At 47.0% G+C, this 25,992-nt stretch overlaps 1 protein-coding gene across 3 annotated transcripts in view; it reads right to left on the reverse strand.

The window, feature by feature from the left end:
• Window positions 1-25,992, reverse strand: part of ATP9A (ATPase phospholipid transporting 9A (putative)) — a 131,104-nt gene that overhangs the window by 30,086 nt on the left and 75,026 nt on the right. For all 3 annotated transcript variants that reach the window (XR_004682967.1, XM_035025419.1, XM_035025418.1), the window contains exons 14-15: window positions 18,620-18,832; window positions 2,507-2,668 (exon numbers count right to left, since the gene is read on the reverse strand). Coding sequence is in view for 2 of the 3 variants with exons in the window: in XM_035025419.1 (XP_034881310.1) it covers window positions 2,507-2,668; window positions 18,620-18,832 (375 nt within the window). In the remaining variant the exon portion in view is untranslated. The remainder of the gene's footprint in view (window positions 1-2,506; window positions 2,669-18,619; window positions 18,833-25,992) is intronic.

Consider the following 25,992-nt stretch of genomic DNA (forward strand, 5'->3'; position numbering starts at 1 on the left):
TGAAGGGGGGGAAATCAGAGCGGGAGACGAACCATGAGAGACTATGGATGCTGAGAAACAAACTGAGGATTTTAGAGGGCAGGGGGTTGGGGGAATGGGTTAGCCCGGTGATGGGTATAAAGGAGGGCACGTATTGCATGGAGCACTGGGTGTTATACACAAACAATGAATCATGGAACACTACATCAAAAACTAATGATGTAATGTATGGTGACTAACATAATAAAATAAAATAAAATAAAAATTTTTTAAATTAAAAAAATAGATTATTAAAATAAAATAAATTCTTGGATATGACACCTAAGTCACGAGTAACAAAAGAAAAAATAGATAAATTGGGCTTCATCAAAATTAGTGACTTCTCTGATCAAAGGAATTTTATCAAGAAAATGAAAAGACAACGTACAAAATAAGAGAAAATATTTGCATATCATCTGATAATATCCAGACTATATAAAGAACTCTTACAACTGAACAACAAAAAGACAAACAACCAAATTAAAAGGTGGGCAAAGGAAAAAATAAATAAATAAAAAATAAAAGGTGGGCAAAGGAGTTGAATACATATTTCTCCACACAAGATATAAAATTGGCCAATAGGCACACAAAAAGATAGTCAATGGGGCACCTGGGTGGCTCAGTCGTTAAGTGTCTGCCTTCAGCTCAGGTCATGATCACAGGGTCCTGGGATCAAGCCCCGCATCGGGCTCCCTGCTCCACGGGAAGCCTGCTTCTCCCTCTCCCACTCCCCCTGCTTGTGTTCCCTCTTTTTTTTTTTCTTTTTTTTTTTACTTATTTATTCATGAGAGACATAGAGAGAGAGAGAGAGGAAGAGGGAGAAGCAGGCTCCCAAGGAGCAGGGAGCCCGATGCGGGACTCGATCCCAGGATCCTGAGATCATGACCTGAGCCGAAGGCAGACACTTAACCATCTGAGCCACCCAGGCGCCCTGTGTTCCCTCTCTTGCTGTGTCTCTGTCAAATAAATAAAATCTTTAAAAAAAAAAAAGACAGTCAACATCATCAGTCATTAAGTTAATACAAATCACAACCACAATGAACTATCACTTCTCAACTGCGAAAATGGTTATAACCAAAAAAATGAAAAAGGAAAATAAAAAGTGTTCGTGAGGATGTGGAGAAATTGGAACTTTCCTATGTTGCCAGTGGCAATGTAAAATGGTGCAGCATTGCAGAAAACCATTCGGAGGTTCCTCATAAACTTAAAAGATAGGATTATCCAGCAAATGCGTAATGGACCCAGCATGACCCAGCAATTCCATTCCTAGGTCTATACCCAAAAGAATTAAAAACAGGTATTCAAATCCCTGTACGTGAGTGCTCATAGCAGCACTATTCACAATAGCCAAAAGGTGGAAACAACCCAAATGTCTATGAACAGATGACTGGATAAGCAGTTACTTAGCCATATAAAGGAATGGAGTTCCGGTTCATGCTACAACCTGGATGGACCCTGATAACGTTATGCTGAATGAAAGAAGTCAGACACAAAAGGTCACGTATCATAGGATTCCAGTTACATGAAGTATCCAGAATCAGTAAATTTCTAGAGACAGAAAGCAGACTGGTGATTCCTGGAACTAGAATGAAGGGAGGAATGGGGAGTCACTATTTAGTGGGTATGAGGGTTCCTTTTGGGGTGACGAAAATGTTTTGCAACTTGACAGAAGTGGTAGTTGCAGGGGGCCTGGGTAGCTCAGTCAGTTAAGTGTCTGACTCTTGATTTCGGCTCAGAGTCATGAGATCAAGGCCGGCATTGGGCTCCGCACTGGGTGAGGAGCCTGCTTAAGATTCTCTCTCTCCCTCTCTTTTCACTCCACCCCCCAGGGCATGTGCATGCTCTCTCTAAAAACAAACAAAAAAAAGAAGTGATGGGTGCACAACACTGTGAATATACTAAATGCCACTGAATTACACACTTTAAAATCATTTACTTGTGTGAATTTCACCTCAGCAGATAGATGTTTAAACAAAAGTGTACACAATGAGGAAGGTATTGTTATCAAGAAATGCCCAGTCCTTGGGGCTCCTGGGTGGCTCAGTCGTTAAGCAGCTGCCTTCAGCTCAGGTCAAGATCCCGGGGTCCTGGGATCGAGCCCCACATCGGGCTCCCTGCTCCGCGGGAAGCCTGCTTCTCCCTCTCCCACTCCCCCTGCTTGTGTCCCCTCTCTCAGTCTCTCTCTCCGTCAAATAAATAAATAAAATCTTAAAAAAGAAAGAAAGAAAGAAATGCCCAGTTCACGTACGTTAGGCCTTTCCTTCTAGAACTAGGTTAACCAGAAGCTGATCAGCTATCTGAGGTCTCGTCTAATTGATGGACTAATAATATGCTTTCCGTTGGGGCAATTCTATTCTCTTGTTAGTTTGGACAACTGACATCAGAAGAAAGAGGGTAAGACGGTTAAGAAAGAATGTTGAGGCTACAGGGACCCACACAGGAGACTTGAGTTTTTTAACCATGTTAAGTCCTAAAGAAGGTAACTCACCCTCACGATGATGCCCATGCGCTTGCTTTCATAGGTGAAAGGGAAGATCTGTAAGATGGTGAAGTTCAGGATCTGGTCGCCAGGGGTCCTCAGCTGCATGGAAGACTGGTCTCGGCCCACCAGGGTTAAGCCCACGCTTTCGGTCCACTGCACCAGGGCCACCTAAACGTGACACAGGGTCGAAGGTCAGATACACCGCCGAGGGTCCCGGTTCAGAGGTCAAGCAAACGAACGCCAAGGTGGAAGGGGCTGCAGCGACCGGCAAAGCGCAAGCTGCCCCTGTGTCCCTGCGGAAGGCTGGGTCTGCCGGTGACAGCACTGGCTCCTCGGGGCCTGCAGGCGCTGCCACCCGCCCAGCCGCCCTCCACGCGGCACAGCTCACCTTCTCTCCCAGGCCCCCAGGCAGGCTGCATGCCCGAGCCGGGCGGGGAGCGCGCACAGGGTCGAGAGTGACCCCTCCTGGAGGATTCGCACCGAGCCCACAGCAGGGAGGAGAGGAGGATGCGGTGCAGGGTGGCGCTCCGCCTTCACGCTCTCCTCCAAGCCTCGCGAACACCCAGCCAGGCAGGTGTCCACAGCGGGTCTCAACCAGGCAGTTCTGCCCCCTAGGGTGCATGCAGCCATGAGTGGGGACAGTTCCGGCCGTCATAACTGGAGGGGGGGGCATGCTCCTCGCACCTCCTGGCCTCCGCCCCTGAGGTGCTGCTGAACATCCCACAACACAGGGGACAGCACCCACCCACCCCGCCAGCCCCCAGAAGGCAGTAGCGCCCAGGGTGAGATCAGGGTCTGCGCAGACGAGGAAACAGGCGCTGGGTGAAGTTACGAACTCAGCTGCGCGAGGTGATGCTGCTGGGCGGTGGTGTGGCCAGGCCAGGTAGGTACCCGGGTTTTCCCGGCGCCCAAGCCCACCCAAAGCCCACCCACCACACACTGCACTTCTGGAGGCACGGCTTCTGTCGCCGCCCGGAACCTTCTGGCAGGGGGGCTGCAAACTCCAAGACAGGGGCCAGCCTGGTTGTGCAAGTGAGTGAAGAGGGCGGGGGGGGGCGCGTGGCAAGGGCAGCCGCGGCACATCCACAGAGGCGGTGGCCCCCTGTCGCACTGAAGAAGGACGCTGCCCCACGGAATGCGGCCAGGAGAGCCAGAGCTTCCAGCCTCTCAAGAAACACGAGATCTGGACCTGTCCCCGAGGTCTCCCTTTAGATGTAACCAACGTGCGTGTTTTAAAAGCCTGTGAAGAAAGTAAACCCCGTCCACAGAGGAATCTGGCTGAGTCTCTCGGAAGCACGACCGGAAAAGCAGAGCAAAGGTGGGCTCAGAGAGGGGAGCCGGGGAGGGGCGGGACAGCTGCGAGTCCCCACCCCCGCTGGCCCTCCCCCGCCCAGGACGGAGACCCAAGTAAGTGTGAAGAGCCCACACTAGCCCCCGAGGAACACGGCCTACACGACAGGCCCAGCCCGCCCGCGCATCAGCCCGCTGAGCTAAGAGGACCAACTCGGCCAGACGGGAGAGGCAAGCGTGGCGGGCTGCTGTCGGCTGCTGTCGGCCGCTGTCGGCTACTCTCGGCTGCTGTCGGCTACTCTCGGCTACTCTCGGCCGCTGTCGGCTACTCTCGGCCGCTCTCGGGGCCTCTCGGCCGCTCTCGACTACTCTCGGCTACTCTCGGCCGCTCTCGGGGCCTCTCGGCCGCTCTCGACTACTCTCGGCTACTCTCGGCCGCTCTCGGCTACTGTCGGCTGCTCTCGGCTGGCAGCGGCGACAGACTGACACGGGATCTAATCCTGGATCTAACTAACCAAGTAAAAAGCCCCAGGGAAACGCCAATGCCAGCTCATCCGGGTGCCCGGCCGCAGAGCACCGGGGCCAGAGCGGGGCGGTGCACGCGCATCGGCGCATCCTCAGGGGGGTGCCTGGCCGCAGCCAGGCGTCCATCCCTCACATCCCCACACTGTCACTGCTAGAAACTTCACCGGATGCTCAGCAGGCCGAATAATTAAGGGCCTGGCACCGGGAGACCGTCCCGGATTATACAGGTGGCCGCCATGGAATCACAGGAGTCCTCAAAAGGCAGACGGCTCCCGGCGGTGGCCCGGGAGAAAACCCCGGGCAGGGGAGGGTCAGAGCGATGAGACGGTGCTGGTTTCGAAGACGGAGGAAGGCACGTACACCGAGCAACCGGGGCAGCGTCTGGGGGCTGGGAAAGGCGAGGCAACAGAGCCACCGTGTGCTGGGAACGCGGGGCGCCCTGCCGACACCTGATCACAGTTCAGCGAGCCCGACCTCTCACCTACCCCAGCGGAACACATCGTCCTGCTTCAAACAGCAGATCTGGAGCAACTGGCGACAGCAGCGATAGGAAACGCATCCAAGAGGCTTCCAATTTTAATGCCAAACAAGCTGCCATTTTATTCTGATCCAAACCCAAGAGCATGGGGTCTAAAAAAAGAAAAGCACCCTTTCCCTTTTTTCCTAGAAAATTCAATCTTGAGGGAGAGAAACAGAGGCAGGTTTTAGGAGAGCGCCGACGTGGGGAGTGACAGAGGGTGACAGAGAAAGGGGCGCATGGGAGGTGTCAGTTCTGAGATGTTTTATTATCTTTAAGCCCCCCCCCGGGGGGCGCAGTACAGAGGTGCCCATTAATGGTCGTCCCTAACTGTCTGCAGTATTTCACGGGGTCCCTGTGGGGGCCAGAGGCAGTGAGAGTCACTCTCCCAGGGAATCAGACGCCCACACTTCTACTTCATCGGGGTGCTTCCTGAGCCCCCCCTTCCTGTTACCAAGGGACTCTGCACAAGCAGAAACCCGCTGCTCCACGGTTCTGTTTCCAGAACACCGAGGCTCTCCTGGGCTGCCCTGCTTTACCCTGAAGCAGTGGGGAGGATGAACCCCGGGTTCCAGCCCAGCTCTGCCACCCACCCCCACTCCCTCCAGCCTCTGCAAAGGGCGGGGCTCCAGGTGGCTTATTTTCCATTTCTGTTCCAGCTCTAAACATTTTGTGCGTCCATCCTTAGTGCGCTATGCTCAGATACCTAACTAGGTTTCTGCGGTGGACACAAACTGAATTTACACTAACAAGAGGTTTGTCTTCAAGAATGGGAAACTCTACCCTGTTTCAATGATGTCGTAACAAGTCAACCAGGAATCACATGAATGGAAGGTACTGTCACACTGACCTCCACCTCCAAAGAACAGGCCAATCAAGTAATGATTGTTTTCGGTCTTTTTGCTATTAGCCAACATCAGTCTTTGGAAACCTATTCATTGGGGCGCCTGGGTGGCTCAGTCGTTAAGCGTCTGCCTTCGGCTCAGGTCATGATCCCAGGGTCCTGGGATCGAGCCCCACATCGGGCTCTCTGCTTAGCGGGAAGCCTGCTTCTCCCTCTCCCACTCCCCCTGCTTGTGTTCCCTCTCTCACTGTGTCTCTCTCTGTCAAATAAATAAATAAAATCTTTAAAACAAAACAAAACAAAAAACCTATTCATTAACTCGTTTAATTCAATGGCTCTTTCAATAGCATCTGTCTTAATCTGATAACAGTCCTCTCTCAAAGTCCAAAATGAACAAGTCACTGAAGATGGGTATACACAAAATACTCCCATCGGTACCTAAAATGTGTATTGGGTGCCACATGTGATGAGCTATACTTCTATCTTCTACTTTTATCCTTCTGTACTACTGAAATATTTTTATCATGTACATGCACTTCTTTTATTTTTAATTTTAATTAAGTAAACACATACCCCAACACAAGATATTACAAATATGTAAGGACACACAAGCTGAAAAAGCTTGACTAAGTTTACACCTTTACACACCACTTTAGTAACAAAGAAAAATTCTTCTCTGGAGGCCTTCAACCATGACTGTTAGTGAAAGAGGTTTTTCCATTCTTGTTTTCAAGCTGCAGTGACTTCACCCCTTAAAAGCCTTTCATTGTTCTAAAAAGATGTAAAAAGTGGGTGGTACTGGGCTTCAAGGAAACACATTAATTCCCCCAAAGCCTGCTCCTCGTATCAATCGTCAATCCAGGAAGAATGTGGAACTCCAGACCTGGAAGCCGCTTCCAAGCCTATGAGGCAGTGCCGGCATTGGCCAGCCCAGCCCCCATGCCAGGGACCCAAGGGACCGTATTGGGGGAACAGTTGGTCTATAAATCTGAAGTGACAAACAGTGACAAATGCTGATGGATGAATTACACCTGTAGGCAAACACCTTCTAACTGCACTTTGTTCTGCAGCGAACCTCTCAATGGAGTGAAGGAACCAGCCACCACCATGCTTGCTGCCCCCCAGCCTGGGTCCAACTTCCTCCTCAAAACCCCTCTGGTCTCCTTGGGGACGGACGCCCCCAGGACATGAGCCCTGTGGTGGGAGTAGAGTCGGGAGTGGAGGGGTCTCTGATTCTCACCTTCCGCTCTCTGGCCCACGTTAACTTAAGTCAGCTTTAATCTGAAGCTGCTTTCTAACAGAAATCCCTGAGATTCTACTGAGAAGAGACTGGTTTGGAACTGGGGTGCTCCCTGACCCTTCTCGATTGCAGCAGGGACAAACATTTCAGGGGTCAGGAGAAACAACTGCATTTCTTCCCAAAACAAGATGATAAAAAATGAGGCTACTTCTTTCTCATCCTGGCAGGTCTGAGCTTCCGTTCAAAAGAATCCTCCCGTATCACCCAATCAGAAAGGATTTGGGGGTTTCGAGTCTCACTATCCTTAACAGCCAGAAGTGGGGTCTCTGGGGCTTCGGATCAGAATATTCAGAACTCAGAGCAGAAGCAGAAAAAGAAACCCTGTTACGGTTGAATGAATGAATGAATGAACAAATAAATTAACTCAAATGAAAACCGAGAAGGGGCGGAGGGTGGGGAGCTGGGGTCCTGAGTCGCCTGTGTGTTCTGGTTTGGGTCAGGAAATCAAAAGGACAGGCTGCTACGCTCCCTCCCTAAAATGCCCATCTGAAGAATTCATGCCAGAACAATCCATGAAAGGGCTTTTTCATCATTTGTGGGTCAGCAATAAACCACCTGTGACAAGTTTTAATAATTTTCCCTTTGTATCTGGGAATGTGTGCTTGGGAAAGATGCCAGGTCAGGCTAACGAGCCCTGAATTCTTGTCAGAAGCAGGATACACAGTAATCGTAAGAGCACGTGTGAATCTGATATCTTTGGTGGCATGCAAGAAGATCAACACTCGGCCTCACAAAGACTGGCCAGTCCGCCCTAATCCAGCCTTTCAAGACTATGAATGCATCCACAGACCTAAGTATTCTTTACTTAATGAGGAAACTGATTCAACAAGGCACCACTGGGGGCTGGACAGGGAGCAGATAGGAGGAGGGCGGGCCCCACAGGGGCAGGGGTAAACTGAGGCAGCAGCCACCCAGCTCAGCTAACCACTGCCTGGTAGAAATTGGGCCCATCATTTCCAGATGTGATCTTCCTCAAGAAAAGCTGATTCTTAGATAACATTAAGTGATCTTTAAAATACTGCTGCAGATTATTTAAAAAAAAAAAAAAAAAAGGAAAACCACAGCATGGAGCAAACAAAACACGGCGGTTTTGCTTAAGAACCTGTGGGCAAGATGGTGGAATAAAAGGCCACTCTCTGATCCAAGTTTCTTTGATCCAGTACTTGAAATTCAGCCTCCTAATCACTGAATCAGACGAAAATTAGTATCTAAAAAGAATGAATAAAAACTTAGCCCTTTAGAAATGACTATTCCTTTAAGTCCATTCTGGGCTTAACCCTAATAAGAAACAGGACAGAACTTTTGCATCTCCGGCCCACAGAGGAGCTAATACCAAGGATGGCTCATTTAATAGTTTCCTCCAATGTCCCTAAAACACAGCACCCCCTCTCTTCCGAGCAACCAAAACTCTATTTCAAGATTCTTACCCCTGTGGTTAATAAATAACATTGATGGAGGAGGGTTTTCTCCTTAAGTTCCTGACCTCTGTTCTCTGAACTCACCCTCGAGCCGAGGACCGGGCAGCGGGATGGTAAAGCCCCACCCACCTCCTAAATCTTTCTCACTCCTGTGCGCTCTGGTCTGAATGCGGTCATTGTCCGCATGCCTGGAGCGCAGGTACAAGGAGGCATTTAGGGGGAGCGCACACCCCTGAGAGATGAACATGGCCCCGGAGGGGAAAACCTCATGGGGCCGCACAAGGACTGAGCTTACAGGACCCCCCAGAAAGCCACACGCTTGCCCTTCCCTGGTGGTTCTCAGCCTCACTCTCTGCAACAGAGTTAGGAAGATGCAGAACGAGACAAGTGGGACCTTTTACATACACACTCGGAGATGTGCAGACAGATTTAATCCATCAGGCTATCCGTCAGGATGTTAAAACTTAGGACAGCCAGAAGTGGGAGGCAGAATAAATCATCTGTGGTGTACCTAAGCAGCAGAAAAGAGTGTAGCCACTAAACATCCTACCACAGATGCTACTGGACGGGGATGAGATAATATATTACCAAGTGGACACATCAAGGTGGAATGTGGAATGACGCCAAACATTTAAATTCTATGTAGAGAAGAGAGATGGGAAGGGAAAATACCCAAATTTTTTTTCTCTAATTGTTTACTTTTTCTTTTGTTTTTTAAAGATTTATTTATTTACTTGAGAGAGAGAGGGAACGCACGCGGTGGGGAGGGGCAGGGGGAGAGGGAGAGACTCTCAAGCAGACTCCACACTGAGCACACAGCCCAACATGGGGCTCGATCTCAGGACCCTGAGATCATGACCTGAGCTGAAACCATAAGTCAGATGCTTAACAGACGGGGCCACCCAGGCGCCCCTGCTTCCTTTTTCTGTAACAAGCTTATGTTACTCTTATAATTGGGGGAGAAACTAAAACTAAAATCTGCTTCTAGGTGAGCTGTAGCTTCATTCTCCTTTTCTATCTCCCAGCATGGTGACCCGGACACTGGAACGCCCTCCTGCCACTAGGCCATCAGGGAGAGACCTGTGCACACAGCTCTTTGCTTATCTCTCGTCCGTCTGTAAGGGGGGTGTTTCAAGGTTCCTGGAGACTCTAGGAGCAACACACCCTTGTTGGTTTTCGTTTCTAAGGACAGATCCTGGAGAGATGGGTGGTGAAGGCAAGACACTCCATGGGAAGGCTTCTGCGGTCTGCTAGAAGGTTTCTTAGCTCCAAGCATGGAAGCTGCCCAAAATGAGAAAGAAGGAAGGAACCAAAAAGCATGCTTCACTGAGCCTAGGAGGCCAAGAGCCCCTGAATGCGAGTTCAGAAGAGGCAAGAATAACCAGACACTTGGCAGGTCACGCAGTATCAGCCCTAAGCTCCCAACACAGGTGCACAGCCCTCAGTGTCCTTCGTGAGCGACAAAGCACGTCTCAGCCCTCCTCCCATGGGTAGAGAAGCAGTACTCCCGAGTCACATGACCAGCCCCGGGACGTGGGCTGCCTCGTTTTAATCCTGCCAGCCACGTGGCCTTGGGGGTACCCCTTAGCCAACCTACGCCTCATCTGCAAAACAGGCACAATCACAGTAACTGGGTCGTAAGGGCTGCCCAGAGCACAGTGCCCGGCACGGAGAGCAGGTATTCAGCAGGTGGCCACGTCATATTGCTGTCGGCTCACCGATGCTTTGCCTAAAATCACTCCACGAAGGAACCCTCGTGCACTGCTGGTGGGAGTGCAGGCTGCTGCAACCACTACGGAAAACAGCATGAAGGCTCCTCAAAAAGTTAAAAATGGGAGTGCCTGGTTGGCTCAGTCAGCAGAGCATGCAACTCTTGATCTTGGATCCTGGAGTCTCGAGCCCTACGCTGGGCACTGACATTACTTAAAAAAATAAAAATAAAAATAAGGCGCCTGGGTGGCTCAGTCAGTTGAGCGTTTGCCTTCGGCTCAGGTCATGATCTCAGAGCCCTGAGATCGAGGCCTGCGTCTGGCTCCTTGCTCAGCGGGAAGCCTGCTTCTCCCTCTCCCTCTGCCTGCTGCTGCCCCTGCTTGTGCTCACTCACTCACTCTCTCTTCCTGTCAAATAAATAAAATCTTTAAAAAATAAATAAATAAAAGTAAAAACCAGAGAGCATTATGCTAGGCAAAATAAGTCAGAGAAAGACAAGTATCATATGATTTCATTCATATGTGAAATTTAAGAAACAAAATAGATGAACATAGGGGAAGGGAATGAAAAATAAAATAAGATGAAAACAGAGGGGCGCCTGGGTGGCTCAGTCGTTAAGCATCTGCCTTCGGCTCAGGTCATAATCCCAGCATCCTGGGATCGAGCCTCGCATCGGGCTCCCTGCTCTGCGGGAGGCCTGCTTCTCCCTCTCCCACTCTCCCTGCTTGTGTTCCTGCTCTCGCTGTCTGTCAAATAAATAAATAAAATCTTTAAAAAAAAAAAAAAAAGATGAAAACAGAGAGGAAGACAAACCATAAGAGATTCTTTTTTTTTTTTTTTTAAGATTTTATTTATTTGCAAGAGAGAGAATGAGAGACAGAGAGCATGAGAGGGAGGAGGGTCAGAGGGAGAAGCAGACTCCCTGCTCAGCAGGGAGCCTGATGTGGGACTCGATCCCGGGACTCCAGGATCACGACCCGAGCCGAAGGCAGTCGCTTAACCAACTGAGCCACCCAGGCGCCCAAACCATAAGAGATTCTTAACTCCAGGAAACAAACTGAGGGTGGCTGGACCAGAGGGGGGTGGGGGAAGGGAACTGGGTGATGGGCATTAAGGAGGGCAGTTGATGGAATGAGCACTGGGTGTTACATGCAACTGATGAATCACTAAATTCTACCTCTGAAACTAGTAATACACTACATGTTAATTAAATTGAATTTAAGTAAAAAAAATTGTTAGTAAAATAAAATAAAATAAAAAGTTAAAAACAGAACTACCCTATGATCCAGTAACCACACTACTGGGTACTTACCCAAAAAATAAAACAACAAAGGGATACATGCATCCCTATGTTTATAGCACCATTATTTACTACAGCCAAATTATGGAAGCAGCCCAAGTATCCATCGACAGATGCATGGATAAATGGGAAGTGATACACACACACACACAATGGAATATTACTCAGCCGTAAGAAAGAATGCAATCTTGCCATTTGCAACGACATGGATGGAGCTAGAGCATATGATGCTAAGTGAAATAAGTCAGTCAGAGAAAGACAAATACCGTATGATTTCACTCATGTGTGGAATTTAAAAAACAAAACAAATGAGCAAGAGGACAAAAAGAGAGATAAGCCAAGAAACAGACTCTTACTATAGAGAACACACTGATGGTCACCAGAGGGGAGGTAGGTAGCGGGGTGGGGGAAACATGATGGGGATGAAGGAGGGCACTTGTCAGGAGCACTGGGTGATGTATGGAATCACTATGTTGTATGCCTGAAACACTGTCTGTTAACTGTACTGGAATAAAAAGAACATAAAATTAAAAATTTTTTAATTAAAAAAAATTAAGTAATAAAATAAAAAGTCAGTATGTGGTAGTTAAACACAGCTGATAATTACACTGGGGGAGTCAGAAGGCCAGTGTGATGCCCTCACCTTCCATTAAAATGGACAGGAGGATCCTGAAATGCCATCGAGAGACTATGGGAACACACAGTAGCTCAATATTTTAGTAAAACTCAGGCCTCTGCTGACATCACAACTCGGTGATGCTCCAGGTACTGACACGCTGCAAGCAAGGTGCACAAATGAGTCTATAATTTACATCTGCTCTTTTACATTTTTTAAAATATGTTAATAATGGAGGGGTGAGGAAAATTCTAATCCATGCAAAGAATTACTTCTGCAAGGATACTCAGATACTGATAACAAGGGGTGTCTCAGAGGGAGGGAGGGAGGAGGTCCCGTGTAGAGAGGGCAAGAATGAAGGTCTCAGGCTAAGGAGACACGCGTCTCACCCAAGACCGCCAGCCTGGGACAGCCTTGCAGAACAAACTATATGTGACCTAGAACTTGTAATTAATTGCTCTGAAATTAGTGAGCCATGGCCAAGGCATCAGAAAACTTTCAATCATATACACATCACACACACCCACACAAGTCCACACATACACGTGCTCACAGGGCACATGTGAGCACATACACACGTGTGCCTACGTACAAACACACACATTCATGCACACAGAAATCCTACAGGAATATGACAACATAGGAGACTTGCTAAAGGATGTTACTGAACTCACTCCACGCTCCTTCCTTCCCTGGGCTACAGTATGATTCTATACTGCAAAACATGCAATTACGTTTCTACATATAGAAGCAGACACTTGGGGGAAATCTATAGCATAATATAAGCAGTAATCTCTAGGTGGTGGATAAAATTAATGTTTACCCACTTCTTTTTCGAATCTACAATTTTATTTTTTCTGTAATGAGCACATTAGTACTTGTGATTTTAGATGCCTAGAAAAGTTTTTTTCGATATGAAAGAATTCCTGGAAAAGACAAATAAATGAGTCCTAGGGCTGATTCGACCCACTCTTAGGAGAGCACCTCCTTACCATTCACGCCAAGAAACAAACACATTAAAAACTACATCCTGACCACCTCCGAGAGCCCTCCTCCCTCGCCCGCCGTACCCCACTTCCAACCCTGCCGAACATCCAGGACGAGATGGAATGCTGCCGGGCTGAACACTTAAGGAGCACCTCTCTCTCTGGCCAGATTACATCGATTTCATTTCCCCTGGGAGTTACCCTACAGGGGCAGGCAGGCCCCAGCGCCCCTCAGGCTGTAATCAATGGCTGAATAAAGACACTTCAAGGCTTTTTCCAAAGCAGAATGTGCACAGGAAACAAATTTAGGAAATCCTGCTTTCTGTTACAGGAAATGAATCCTCCCCTGACTGGTAGAAATTATTCCGGCAAGTCCAAAGTAAAACGAATGCCGTTTTCTATGTGTATTCCAGACACTGACCTTGCATAGACCAGCAAGATTTTATTGATATAGAATTTCAAAGGTAGGATTCTAGACCCAGCCAAGCCTAGGTGGAATCCTACAGGGATTTAGAAACAGTACAGCTTTCTGAGAGATTTGGCTGGAAGTCGACGTAGCCTCCTTTCTGTCACATGGTGTATTTATATACACAGACTTGTATTTTGCAATATACATCTTTTGAAATAATTTGGAAGGCAGGTCAGTAAAATATTAACAGTGGTCACATCTTTAGTTAGCAGGATTATAGTTTGCTTTTTCTTTCCTTTCCTTACCTATATTTTCATATATTCTGCCATAAACATGAAATAACTGTGCAATAATAAATAAAGTTGTGGGGGGGGATACTAATAAGGTAACACTGACCTCTGTGAAGGCACCGAAGACCAAAAGAAAATACCTTTTTTTTTTTCAATCACTACTCAGAATCTTAGGAAAACAAGACAAATCTGAATCTGAGTGCAATTAATGAACAAGAGCTGAGAAGCACAAAGCATTCCGTGGAAGATTTACCCACATGGAAAAACTCTGCCCAGCCCTAAAACAAATATATCAAAGTTCAGTGGGAACCAGGACTGGGGGACAGGCATTAAAGACCTCCCATGTGCGCGTCAATCAATAGCCAGTATTAGGAGCTCCCAGGTAGCAGTGCTGATCAGATCGTCCACATCTGAAACTTGTTCAAATTCTAGTCCCATCAAACACCCATAAGCTACTGGTTCCCAGTGTGTAACTACCAAGAATCTGGCCCTTTCACACATATCCCATTCAGGGATATTGTCTCTCATTTCCAAATGGAAAAGTGAGATCCAACAGACTAAATTCGGTGGAGAAACAATGACCCATCTGAAGCTTTCAGTTACTACAGCACAAGTCCAAATAAACGGGTTGGATTATCCATATCCATCCTCCCTGCTGCTTCTCGCTCTCTGCACACAACGCCCATTTCAGAATTTGGCCAAGGGTTACATTTTTCACCCCTAAAAATGCAGGTTCAAGTGTCAGTGGTCACGGATGGGCTGGGCTCAGAGTTGAGCTGATCCACAAACACCAAGCAGACTAGAAGGAGTCAACTACCAGGGGCTACACTCCAGGGCCCTCAAGAAGGATAAAGAAGCTACTGGTCAGGGAAAGCCATGTCCACATGTCCTTTCCTTTCTGAACTTTGGAAAAGGTTATCATTGCGGTATTCCCCCGAGCACCGTCCAGCTCTGGCTGCCTGATATTCTCCAATTAGTCCAGACCTCTACAACACTATTTACCGGAGAAGCTCCCTCCCTCCTTCGTAAAATGAACAACAAAAAATAATTGGAAGCCCCTGTAACATTGGTGGAAGAATAAAATGGTTTAAAAATAATTCTGGGAATTACCTGATCATTTATACCACGAGCCTTAAAAATACTCCTTCAGTGTGACCCACAGGACTGACTGTCTGCTAAGGGGCTCATGACAACCCTCTTGTCACAGATGTGGGGAGGTACAGAGAGGTGCGACCAGCCAGGTATGGAGCTGGGACCCCAACTCTCACATGCTCAACAGTCTCACCCCTGCCGCCTCCCTGGGGACAGGAGCTGCTGTCTTGTTAAACGCTGACTCCCCAGTGCCCCATCCATCGTAGGCACCCCAGAATGCCTACTGAATTAATGAGCCCAGTCACACCATTTCTAGAAATATTAGGTGTAAGGATGCTCACTGCAAATGTGTATAAATGTTGTGCTAAACATGAGAGATAACCTAAGTCCCTACAAGAGGAGAACGGTTAAAGATATTAGTGTGCATACATAAACAGTAATTATAAAAAGTGGTCTTTTAAGGATATTCAAAAAATTGGGGAAACGGGCATGATGAAATATTAAGTTTAAAATGGAGAATACAGAACTTTATGTTAAAAATTCCTGTTTTTTGGGAAACAAATATATGAAAAGATATTGGAAGATCACACATCAAAAAGTTCTTGGTCGTGGGGCACCTGGGTGGCTCAGTCGGTTTAGTGTCCAACTCTTGATTTCAGCTCAGGTCATGGTCTCAGGGTCATGAGACTGAGCCCCGCACTGGGCTCCCTGCTTAGTGGGGAATCTGCCTCTCCCTCCCCCTCTGGCCCTGTCAGTCAGGGGACTGCTGTCATAAGATTAATTAGCAAGGGAGAATGGCAACTTTACCACGAAGAAACCTGGGGACACCACCTGATCCACGTGACCTTAAGTTAGCATCTTGAAGAGCAGGACACGCCAACAGCAGGTCTCCTTATCACACACACTGAGGACAGCACCAAAGATGCAATAAACTGAGTCCGCACCGTAAAAAATGTCGTCAGACCCAAACTGAGGCATGTTCTATAATGGCCTGTATCTTTCAAAAGTGTGAGGGCCACAGTCAAGGAAAGCTGAGGAACCATTCCACATTAAAAGAGACAAGAGGTATGAGGGGTGCCTGGGTGGCTCAGTTGTTGAGCGTCTGCCTTCGGCTCAGATCATGATCTCAGGGTCCTGGGATCGAGCCCCACATCAGGCTCCCTGCTCGGCAGGAAGCCTGCTTCTCCCTCTCCCACTCCCCTGCTTGTGTTCCCTCTTTCACTGTGTCTCTCTCTGTCAAATAAATAAATAAAAATATTAAAAAAAAAAAAAAGTCAGACACTTAACCGACTGCGCCACCCAGGTGCCCCCATCCTTATACTTTATACTTAACTGAAATCTGGTTGTCAAGAAGTTCTATCCAGGGGCACCTGGGTGGCTCAGTCGTTGAGCGTCTGCCTTCGGCTCAGGTCATGATCCCAGGGTCCTGGGATTGAGCCCCACATTGGGCTCCCTGCTCAGTGGGAAGCCTGCTTCTCCCTCTGCCCCTCCCACTGACTTGTGCTCTCATTCTCTCTCTCTAATAAATAAAATCTTAAAAAGAGAGAGAGAGAGAGACAAAAGTTATGGCAACTGAATGTAGTGTGCGTTCCCGGGTTGGACTCTGATCTGGGGGGAGAAATATTCTTTTTTTTTTTTTTTTTTTGGTGAAGAAGTCAGTGGGACAACTGATGACATCTACAGGGCAGATAATTGTACTGTATCAATGTTAATTTCCTGTTTCTGATAAATGTCCTTGTTTTTTAGAAAAAAAAGTAAAAGAAGATCATGTCTGCAGCTGACTCTTCTAAGGTGAGGGAGAATGATAAAGCACAGGTAGAAAAAGGTTAACATTTGAGGAATCAGAGTGAAGTTTTGGTAATGGGGAATTCTTTGTACTAATTTTACAACTTTTAAGTCTGAAATTATTTCCAAGACAAAAAGTTAGAAAAAAATCCAGGTGACTTTAGGCTAAATATTTAACCTGTCTTTGACTTTTCTCTTCTGAAAATGGGGGTCATAATGGGTCCCCTTAGTTGCTAGAAAGATTAAATGAGATACAACATGGAAAGCACTTCAAATGGGATCTGATGGGCACCAAATGCTCAAGGAAAGTTACCTACTGTCATCTTTCAAGAATGAGATTACAATTGACCCAGTTTCTTCTTTATAGTTGTCTGAAATGTCCAAATGTTCTATACTGAAAAGTAACGGCTTTCATAATCAGAATACAAGCTTTCTGGAAGGGACGGAGGGAGAAGGAAAAAAGACCAGAAAGTTACCAGCTTGGTGAACTACCCCTGTGTCTGAATCACACTCAAGTCAGGAAGATAAAGAAGATCCTATTTTCATGATGAGGGCATTCCCATCACATGATACCCCGATACCCCGGGAGGGAGAGCAATTAGGGGCTTGTTACAGAAAATCATAAAGGGCAACCATGCTAGGAGACCCTCTGTTCTTGAACATGTAATCAAATGAGTCCTGGTTCTAGCAAGAGAATGTGCTTACATAGAAACAACAACTTTGAAAATATGTGGCTTATTGGGCTTGGTCAAAACTAAACACTTTAGGGTTTCAAAGGACACCATTGCAAAAGTAAAAAGACAGCCTTCATAGTAGGGAGAAAATACTTGCAAATCATATGTCCCGCAAGAGACTTTGATCTAGAATGTATTAAAAAACTCTTTTAACTGAACAACAAAAAGACACATATTTAAAAGGGGGCAAAGGATACTGGAGAGAAGAAGATACACAAGTAGCCAGTAAGGACACGAAAAGATCATCCTGAGCCATCAAGGAAAATGCAGATGAAAACCACCTCACACTCACTAGGATGGCCAGAATCAAAAGGACTGACAAGGACCCATGCTGGCAAAGGGGAAGAGAAACTGGAACCCTCATGCATCGCTGCTGGGCCTCTAAAATGATGCGGCCACTTTAGGGAGCAGCATGGCAGTTTTGAGAAGCTCAAACATGGAGTTAACACAGGACCCAGCAATTCCACTCCTACAGATACACCAAGAGACATGAAGATATATGTCCACACAAAAACTTGTGCACAAATGATCACAACAGCATTATCCATAACAGCAAAAAAAGAAAAGAAAAAAAAAGGAACAATCCAAATGTCCACTAACTGATCAACGGATAAACAAAATGTAGTATCATCCATGCAATGGAATATTAGTCATCCATAAAAAGGCCTGGGGGTTGATACACACCACTACGTGGATGAATCTGGAAAACCAATGCTAAGTCAAAACAGCCAGACACAAATGTCACATACTGTACATTTCCATTCGTATGAAATGTCCAGAATAGGCAAATCCAGAGAGACAGTTAGTAGGGGGAGGGCAGGGGCTTGGGGGAGGGCAGGAGTCCAGGAGAACACGGGATAGAATGCTTCCTTTTAGGGTGCTGAAAATGTTCTCGATTGTGCTAACGGTTGCGGAACTCTGTGAATATACTAGAAACACTGAACTGTGTATGTTAAATGAGCCCTTGTATGGTACGTGCACTATAACTTAATAAAGCTGGTATTTTTTAGAAAAGGGAAGGTGTGGTTTAAGTGAGACCTTGTGCCCTTATGAGCTGGCCATCTGAATCACAAACAAGATCGCTTTCTCCCTGCTTATTTGGGATATATCTGGAGCCCAAGAGTATTTGTTCTAGAGGGAAGCAAGTCTTGTGTGCATCTGAAAATGTGTTTCCCTAGCAGCACGGTATCCTCCTGGCTCACGTCTGCTGACAGGTGGTTCCCTTGTGGAACCCCACCTCCAGCACGTGGAAAATGGGCAGAGCATCTCTCTGTGTGTCCAGCCGCCTCTGCCTTGGGTTTACCTCATCTGGGCTGGAAGCCTGGTACACGCGGCAGGAGTCTTCGTACTGCTTCTCGGCCTCAGCCTGGTCGGTCACACCGTTGGACTCGTACACGGGAGTCACATTGTGGCAGAGAGCGATGGCCTTCACAGCCTCGTGCACACGGCTGCTCATGGTCCGCCGGACTTTGGTGGTGAGCGTGGGGCCCTTCTGAGCAGGTGGATCCTGGGATTGCTACAGGAGAAAGAAATGAACAAGAAAGATGACTGGAGACACAGAAGGGTCTAGAATGTGTGGAAGAACCACCATGTGGAGATACTGCTTTTCTTTTCATGACGTTAATACACAGCTCTTGGATACATCTACAGTGACACTGCAATAAATGGCATGTGATTTTTAGGGACCCAATCATTTATAATTGGCCAAAAAAAAAAAAAACAGAGAAAAACATTACAATTCAGTGAATGTGGGTGATTCTACCTTTGAACACATGAATCTGTCCTCCTTTGGGTGGTGTCAGGGGCCCCTGACAGAGTGAGGCCCCCACTACGCCGTCAAGTGAGGCTGGTGTAGGAGGCCAGGGCTTCTTAAACTGGTGCGACTGACACTTGGGGAGGATAACTCTCTGTTGCAGGGGCTGCCCTGCACTTAGTCTTCAGTAAAACTCAGATGCCCCCCACCCCATGGTCAATGGGGCCTACCTGACCAGCCCCTGCCCACCTCTGCAGCCTCCCTTCATGCCATGTTCCTTCTCCTCTCTGCTCCAGCCTTTGTTCTTTGAATACCACCAAGCTCCTTCCTGCCTCAGGGCCTTTGCACCTGCCTTGCCCTCTGCCTGGAACATCATTTCCCAGAACTCAGCAGGGCTGGCTCACTCTGTCTCATCACCGAGGTCTCAATTCAAATGTTACATACTCAGAGAGGCCCTCGCCGAGGCCCCCAGCTCACGGTACCCTGCATGTCCCCCCCACCAGAGGTCATGCCCCCTCACTGCAATGTGTGATGCTGTGTTCAGTCTAAAACAGGCTCGTTCACCTGAGGATTCCCCTGGTAAGCCATGAGAACAGAACTTGTCCGTGTGTATTATTCATCATTGCAAGCCTAGTACCCAGGGCAGTGCGTGGCATACATCTATATTTGCTGAACAGATGAACCAATTAACAACTCAGGATTCCTAAGATGATGGTGGGGCGTCCTCCCCTGACATGACGGTTTTTTCTATTTCCAAGAAGAAATAAATATCAAATCGACCAACATCCCTTCCAGGTTTTAAATCACAGTTGTGGACAAAAGGAACCCCTTGCAATGGTCTTCCTCTACAGCTATCGGAGTCCCGGAAGTTAGAGAGGTCTCTGGACTTACTGGGTGCTGCATTCCATTAGAAACATATTTGATCCAACAGAAGAGAAGCGACCCAATCCCGCAGAATGAATCGCGTTTTATACCCATGAACACATGGTTGCCCAAAACAGAGAACAGATGGGTCACAAGAAATAAGAAAACGACTTTCATTTAATTTTTTAATACTATTTTCAGCAGTGGCATTAGCCTCCCCAGGTAATTAGACAATTACTAAATTATTCTGGTCATGCAGGCACACATACTGCTAGGGCTTCCTGCTCTGTTAACCTCTGGTGTCAAGAGGACACGAGTTTCACTTCCAGGCCAAAGGGCACTGCATGGTTACGGTAATTAGAGCAATGAATCAGAACTACAGTTTAAATGAATCATTATTTGCCAAGTGCTTTTAATTATAAAGAATTTAACTCTAAAATTATAACAAGGACTGAAGATTTACAGAAAGGTTCTCTCCGCTGGAAAGACTACATTCAGAACGTTCTCTCTAAGCTCTGTAATTTATGTTCTAGGCACAGCCACGTGTCTTCCTTTTGCCCACATTCCTTGGCACCTGGACCAAATTATTATTTGACATTAGGGGCAATAACAAGGCCTCTGACAATGTCATTGCTTTGGCCGGCAAGTTTCAGTAACAGTGGGTTTGAAGGAAAGGACAAGCGAAGGGCATCCTTTACAAACCTTTGATTTGTATAAGCCATCTGATTTCACATCTCCAGAAATAGTTCCACTAGTATTTCAAATGGGGGATAACACCGAGCTCTGGGGCTTTGTATTCCAGGGGAAACCAGCCAAGAGCAAGGCAAAGTGAGAAACACGGTAGCCACAGATTTCTTGGAAAGACCTCACTTCCAGACCAGGGAACCAGCTGACATGAAATCAGAACACGGGGTGATTAACCTCAACCAACACCATGGGCCACAGGTGTAATGTCTCCACATTCATTTATTTCTCTCTCAAATTAATACTTATCCCCCTTTCCGACCAAAGATGTTTCAGGGAGGAGGAATTAAAATCACGGATTCTGAAACGGGTCTTTTAATTCTCAAAGGAAAGGCTCAGCCACACACCAATGGCAATCCACGTCCACCTTGAAGGTGCTGGTAATTACCAGGGGCTCAGCCAGCATCAGGAGGAGGGCCCAGTCTTCAAACATCCTCACATTCCCCATATGGAAGAGTTTCACATCGCACAGTGTTTATCTGCAGCCTCCTCCCCACAGGCCTTGAACCTACACACATTTCTCTTTACTTAAAAAATACCAGGGGAAAACAAAAACAGATGTGGTATCCACAGAGGCAGGTTACAACTCTTTCTGCCCTGGGGAGAAACACGGGTCCTCTTGTGGAGGGGGGACAAAGCAGCTCCACACGAGGTCAGAAGCTGGAAGAGGAAATCGAGGCCTCCACAGACAAAGGCCCCTGACATGGGCCCTTGGGTGGCTACCTCACACCATATAACGCTTCAGGGTCGTTCTCCATGTCCCAGCCAACATGTGAGACACAGAGGTGAAAATGAACAATAGGCCTCCATGTCTTTTTTTTTTTTAAAGATTTTATTTATTTATTTGATAGAGAGCACAAGTAGGCAGAGAGGCAGGCAGAGGGAGAGGGAGAAGCAGGCTTCCCGAGGAGCAGGGAGCCCGATGCGGGGCTCGATCCCAAAACCCTGGGATCACAACCTGAGCCGAAGGCAGACACCTATCAACTGAGCCACCCAGGCGCCCCTAAGCCTCCATGTCTTGCTAGTGATCCACGGCAGGGCCCCTTCCCAACAAGAACGCCAGTCTGTCTTCGAGGAAAGATTAATACAAAAATTAAACATTGATTCCCCACAAATATCTGTTTTCTTTCTAAAGGCAATTAAAATGTCGCCACTTAGGAGCGTTCATAATAATGGATACTGGGAATGGGTTGCAACTGGTAAAAATACATTTACATAAAAGAGGAAGAATTCCTGTTTCGAAAGCCTCACTTCACTCCCCCAAATAAAGCTCAAAGCTGATAGCTCATTAACCTCAAAGGATCACCCCCACAGAGATAGGCTCAGAGCTTCTACTTCCAAATAAGTCAATTGCGTTAGGGGACGATTAAGTGACTGAAAAAACTTAATGTTTACTACTTCATAGACATCTTCCAGCACGACAAAGGCAACGAATTTCAATTTGTTGAAAGTGAACCCCATGTAACACAGGGTTTTGCCCCCCATCAGTGTCCAGAGATATTCCTGGTTCTTAGAACCGAGGGAGGGGGGCACCTCAGGCATCCAGATGGTAAAAGGCAAGGATGCTACTAGACGTTACAATGCACACACAGCCCGCACCACCGAGAATGATCCAGCCCACTATGTCACTACGCCAAGGCTGAGAACTGGGGTATAAAGCCACTGACACCACGAAACCAGGGCCAGGACTAGGGTGAGGGATGTGAGCCTTCACAGTACCAATCAGAGCTGGATCCCGTTGATTTCAAATTTCAGATTTGTGTTCATCATGGAGTTCTGCACTGAATTTTTAAAATATTGCATTACGATGTGATTTATCTTGATCGCTGTGCTGTGGGTTGTTGCGGAAGGTTTTTTCGGCATCTCATTAAGTTTTGTTCCCTAGGTGCATACCTCAGTCTCCTTACCCTAGTCCTGACCCTGTTATAAAACCACTGGTGGTGGTGGTGTGGAGGGCGGCGGGGAGCCGGGTGGCTCAGTTGGTTAAGCGTCTGACTTTGGCTCAGGTCATGATCTCAGAGTCCTGGGATGGAGTCCTGCATTGGGCTCCCTGCTCAGAGGGGAGCCTGCTTCTCCCTCTCCCTCTGCCCCTCTCCCCTGCTTGTGCACACGCTCTCTCTCTCTCTCTCAAATAAACAAAATCTTCTTAAAAATAAAAAAAACCATTAAAAATGATTGTCATCGGGCGCCTGGGTGGCTCAGATGGTTAAGCGTCTGCCTTCAGCTCAGGTCATGATCCCAGGGTCCTCGGATCGAGTCCCGCATCAGGCTCCCTGCTCCTTGGGAGCCTGCTTCTCCCTCTGTTTCTCTCTCTCTCTCTCTCTGTCTATCATGAATAAATAAATAAAATCTTTAAAAAAAAAAATGATTGTCATCACTGACATGAGTGAAAAAAATAAGTTTGATAGTGATATTCTAACAGTGGTTCTTAACTAGAAATGGTTCTCAGAGTAACCAATAAAGATTTTAAGAAATACGTGTTTGGGCCCCCTATACCTAAAGAACGCAGTAAGGCCCACGCATGATGCATATATACATATACGTAGATATACATATATATACATATATGTGTGTGTGTGTCTCAAAACATTCTGATCACATAATACGCTGAGAAAAAAGAGGTTTTTTTTTTTTTTTTTGAAGATTTTATTTATTTGTCAGAGAGAGAGGGAGCGAGAGAGCACAAGCTGGGGAAGTGGCAGGCAGAGGGAGAAGCAGGCTCCCTGTGGGACTTGATCCCAGGACCTGGGATCATGACCTGAGCTAAAGGCAGATGCTTAACCGACTGAGCCACCCAGACTCCCCATGGCAAAAAAATTCTTGAGTACCCTCCATATGTGTATTTAACTTTGTATAAATATTGTATTGCGCCTTATAAAACAACAAAAGACGAATTCTAGAAATGATAGGACAAAAATGAGAAACAGCATTTTTCACAGAATTGACTAATGCATTCAGGGTAAGGGGCACTGAGCATGATAGATTTGAAATGACATTTCAGATGGTCACGTGTGTCATTCCATCACAAAGGGGAATGATGCGTGGATGCATGTTACCACCTGGAGGCACCTCGAAGACATTATGCTAAGTTTCCGAAATAAACCAGGTGCAAAAGGCATTGTAAGATTCCACTTGTATGAAACGTCTAAAACAGGCAAACCTACAGACACAGAACGTAGACTGGTGGTTGCCAGGGGCTGAGGAGTAGGGGTGGGAGTTGAAGAGATTATGGGGTTTCTTTTGGGGGTGATGAAAATGTTCAGCAATCAGAGAGTAGCAATGGTTGCATGGTGCTAAGAATACACTAAAAAACACTGAATTATACACTTTTAAAGGGTAAATACTATCCTTGTGAATTATATCTCAATTTAAAAAAATTTTTTTAGATGTTTTGATTTGAGAGAGAGCACACCCATGCTCAGGAGGGAGGGGCAGAGGGAGAGAGAAACTTTAGAAGACTCTGCGCTGAGTGTGGAGCCCAACACAGGACTCAATGTGGGGCTCGATCTTACAATCCCAAGATCACAACCCAAGCCCAAACCAAGAGTCAGATGCTTATCCAACTGTACCACCCAGACGCCCCTCTAGCTCAATTTTTTAAAAAGGTACTAATAAATAAAGAAGCCAAAGGAAAAATCATCCTATCTCCTTAGCCTGTCATGGTTTTTTTCCTCAAAAAGAGTTGGGCATTTTCTTATGGTTTATTTGGGTTTATATTAATAATGTGGAGTCTTCCTGCAGAAATCTTTTAAAGCCACCTATTTATGAGGTTTAGTTAAATGACATCCCTCAAATGGGTCACATGGACACTTATCACCTGCAATCTACATCTCCATGTCCTGAAAATAAACCTCCTCAGAACTCTGACTCCTGAGACTCCTTCCACAAGACACCTCAGGACCGGACCTGACAGACGCTCGTCTGATATACAGACTGAGGGTCCCTGGCTATCAATATTTAAGATTTAAATTTTGCTTCAATGGGGCACCTGGGTGGCTCAGTTGTTAAGCGTCTGCCTTCGGCTCAGGTCATGATCCCAGGGTCCTGGGATTGAGCCCCACATTGGGCTCCCTGCTCTGCGGGGAGCCTGCTTCTCCGTCTGCCTCTCCCCCTGCTTTTGCTCATTCTCTCTCAAATAAAATAAAATCTAAAAAAATAATAATTTTAAATTTTGCTTCAAGTTTGAAGATGCAAATGCAGAGTGAACAGATGCCCTAATCTTTTCGGGCATCTCACAAACTCTGTTTTGGAGTCCACAGATTTCTGGAAAACAGGGCAAACCTCAGGTTCACAGTAGCTGTTCTTAAACACTGCTGTGCTTTGGAATCACCTGGCTCACCTGTTAGAACTGTAGGTCTAGAGAGTCCGACTGTCCCAAGGGATCTGACCCAGGAGTTCCAAATAGTGGACTTCATGAAACCCTGGCATAAAATCCCATTATTAAACTCTGAAGTCAAGTGAATGACTGTAGAAGCTCGGGGGAATCTTTTTGGGGTCGTGGTAATGGTTCCACAGCTCTGTAAATTTACTAAAAAATCACTGACGCAGACACTTAACAGAGATGCATTTTATGATAGGTAAGCTACACCTCCATAAAGCTGTTTTAAAAACCTGGGAAAGCCTCTGAAAGCCTCATCACAAACGTATTCACATGTTCACTGTAGGATTTTTAGATGGCGTGAGAGAAGAATGCACACACCTCGCTGGGGTGAGCGGGTACTGTAACTCTGAGCTCACACTAGCCTCGAGATGACCCAACCCTGTAACACTATTTTAAATCCAAGGCCAGGATGGGTAAATGAATTTATGAGCTTCCGCTAAGGAAGGGGTATGGAGTAGCGTTCACGGTAAGAAATGTCCTTTTCTGACTTGTAACGCTTGACAAAGAGTGTTATCGGTGCTAAAGCAAAAATGGACCATAAAAGCTGAGCTGTGCAAATATCCTGAGAAGGAATGGTTTCTGTAAACACCACAAGCTCTTAAAAACACCACCCAAATGGGCAAGGGGTTGTCTCCTGCTGGGGAGCGGGGCACACATCCTGGCTGTGAAGCTGGTGGGTACAATCATCAGCCGGCCAGCAGGGCTGAGAAGAGGACTGGAGGAAGGGGGGTTCAGCCAGGTGCTGGTGAGCCGGACAGCCCACACAGGGGACCCCCTCGGGTGGGGTCTGGAAGGCATCTGGGGTCAAGGGTGCAGAGGGAAGAGTCACAGAAACAAGGCAGCTCACCCTGCCCTAAGCACCGAAGGAGCGAGTGGAGGAGGGTGAATAACAGGAGAGGTGCGGTGGGGACGCAGGCCGCTCCTGGAGTACGGG

The sequence above is a fragment of the Mirounga leonina genome, unplaced genomic scaffold (assembly GCF_011800145.1).
Source record: "Mirounga leonina isolate KUSES-001 unplaced genomic scaffold, KU_Mleo_1.0 Mir_195, whole genome shotgun sequence".
Lineage (NCBI taxonomy): Eukaryota > Metazoa > Chordata > Mammalia > Carnivora > Phocidae > Mirounga > Mirounga leonina.